At 42.8% G+C, this 2500-nt stretch overlaps 2 protein-coding genes across 3 annotated transcripts in view; both read right to left on the minus strand.

Moving 5' to 3' along the window:
• cwc15 (CWC15 spliceosome associated protein homolog) overlaps positions 1-419 on the minus strand; it is a 9318-nt gene extending 8899 nt beyond the window's left edge. Inside the window, 1 exon segment of the mRNA XM_083531077.1 lies at positions 295-419. The gene's annotated coding sequence lies outside the window, so the exon portion shown is untranslated.
• A 287-nt stretch (positions 420-706) lies between these two features.
• Positions 707-2500, minus strand: part of fam76b (family with sequence similarity 76 member B) — a 10103-nt gene continuing 8309 nt past the window's right edge. Inside the window, exons 7-10 of one of the 2 annotated variants that reach the window (XM_083532148.1) lie at positions 2144-2221; positions 1929-2061; positions 1653-1754; positions 707-1520 (exon numbers count right to left, since the gene is read on the minus strand). In XM_083532148.1, the coding sequence (XP_083388274.1) occupies positions 1431-1520; positions 1653-1754; positions 1929-2061; positions 2144-2221 (403 nt within the window). In that variant the 3' untranslated portion in view covers positions 707-1430. Of the gene's footprint in view, positions 1521-1652; positions 1755-1928; positions 2065-2143; positions 2222-2500 lie in introns of both variants that reach the window. The other variant, XM_083532147.1, reaches the window with a different exon arrangement.

The following is a 2500-nucleotide window of genomic DNA, read 5'->3' on the forward strand; positions in this document are numbered from 1 at the left end:
TTTCCCTTTGGGATCAATAATCTTTTATTCAGTTTACTTATTTCTCTTCTCTCATCTTATCTTCTCTTTTCTTCTCTTCCTCTTCCTCTCTCTCTCCCTCTCTCTCTCCCAGGCTGTACAGCGCCAGGGCTAACGTGTTAGCATGAACACCGTTACCGCTGTTAAGCTAAGGCCGATCCCGGGCTCCAGCGCCTGTAGAGAAGTACAAACCCCGGTACAAGCGCCGCTCCACTCCGCTAAACCTCTACCGAACATTCATCATTAATAAGCAGCGCTTTATTATAGAGCTCTTACCTTCTCTCAGCGCTGATCTCCCAGAATCCACCGCGCGACACCAGGGGAAACTGCTACAGCAACCTGGTAGGGACAAATCTGAGACCGTTGTCTGTCTGCAGCGCCCCCAGTGGAAGAGCAGAGACATGACATTCTACTAGTAACAAAAATAAAAACTGCTTATAATAATACAAGAGATAATCCTGTAAAGATGTATGATTTAAAATTCATAAGAGAATTAGGGGCGGATTTCGTTATTGTGAGTGAGATTATGTTACATAAATAGAGATTTGCATCCATTATTAAAGCTACTACATAAATAAATGCTCCATAACAATTCCCAAGATGAACAGCAGATTTAGATCCAATTTTATTTGAAATAATCTCAGAAGAGAAGTCTTTCTCCCACACACACACAAAAACAGAGTCAGAAAAGTTTTAAAAGATTTATTGTTCCTGAAATGTCCACACTCTGGAGGACAAAATAAAAAATACAAAAGTGTCACAGTACAAAGACTTATAATATATATAGATAGATAGATAGAGAGAGAGAGAGAGAGAGAGAGATAGATAGAGAGTCCTATAATATGAATAACAATTCTTTTTCAAACAGAATAATAAAATCCTCATCATTGCGGCGATTAAAAACCCACCCATATGCAGGCAGACAGGCAGAGAGACAGGCAGCTGTACAGTCACTCTCTGCAGATAGACAGACATATGGTGTGTGTGTGTGTGTGTGTGTGTGTGTGTGCGCGTGTCCTGCAGGGTCGGTGTGCCCAGCCACCAAGTTTGTCCACAGCATAACCCCTCAAGTCACATGATTGGGGCAGGACTGCATACATGACATCATTAGTGGTATCACCAGAAGAGGGACAGAATAATCAGAGATGGAGAAAGAGACAGCAAACAGGATCAGGACAGGATTGGGAGAGGAAGACTGATAGGGGAGGAATAGAGACAGCAGATTGAGAGAGAGGGAGAGAGAGAGAGAGAGGGGGGGGGGTCAATACAGATGTAGAGATAGACAAGTTGTCTGTTTGTGAATGTGTGTGAATGGGGTATTGGATTGGGGTGGGGGCTGTTGGATGTGACTCATACGGCCTCAGCTTCCTCACAGTGATAACACATTGGGATGTGTGGGTGAGAGGTTGTCGTCATGGTAACAAAAGGGAGCTGCTGGTGCGATCAAGCTTCTTTCCTTTAGAGAGAGCAGCAACCTGTTTCATCAACTCCCTGTTCTTCGCCTACAGGCAAACGGGTCACACAGACGTGCAGGAATTGGAATTAAGACAGGTGATGAATTACAGTAAGGTAGGGAATAAACAAGAAAATATACACACTGAGTGTGTATATTGTCACATATGCACACACACTACCTGCTGTTGCTCCATGGCCTCTTTATGAGCTTTCTCCATGTTGTTCATCTTCACTCGCATGTTCGACTCCTGGTACTGAAAATCAGCCTTTAGCTCAGTCAACTACACACACACACACACACACACACACACACACACACACACACACACACACACACACACACACACACACACACACACACACACACACACACCTTTCTCATTTGTGAAAAGCAGCAGGAACCTAAAGCTGTGTGTAAGACACCTGGATAAGTATTTATTTATTTGTGTGTATACCTTCCGGTCCTTCTCTAGGATGGTCTGGTCTCTCTGCTGCAGCAGCCTCTTTAGTGACATCACTTCCTCTTTCAGCTGACTGATCAGGATGAAGTTATCTGTCCCACCTGAGTCCATTGACTGCGCTATAGAGCTACTGAAGAGACGGACGAAGAGGCTCAAATCAAACCTACTAAAGTGCATTTCAACACCACAGACACAGAAGCCACACACACCTGTCTCCATTGGATGGTTTCAGCTCCAGTTTGGGTTTCTTCTTTGGCGTTTCCTTCTGAATGGATGATGATTTATGGCTATAAAGGACAACACTGTTACTATGACAATACAACCTCCCGTGTGTGTCTATAGCAAGAGCACAATCTACAAAAGCACAACACACCCGGCCCAACACACACATTAACTCTTAAGTGTGTATCACCTTTGTTCTTTAGCAACCCAGACTCTAAAAAAGTTGACACTGTAAAATGTAAATAAAACCATGCAAATATTTGCAAATCATATAAACTCATTCTATTCATAATAAATAAATATATAAAGTGAGAACATGTACTATTCTAATGAAAAAATAGGGC

This window comes from Silurus aristotelis (assembly GCF_946808225.1).
Source record: "Silurus aristotelis genome assembly, chromosome: 26".
Taxonomy (NCBI): domain Eukaryota; kingdom Metazoa; phylum Chordata; class Actinopteri; order Siluriformes; family Siluridae; genus Silurus; species Silurus aristotelis.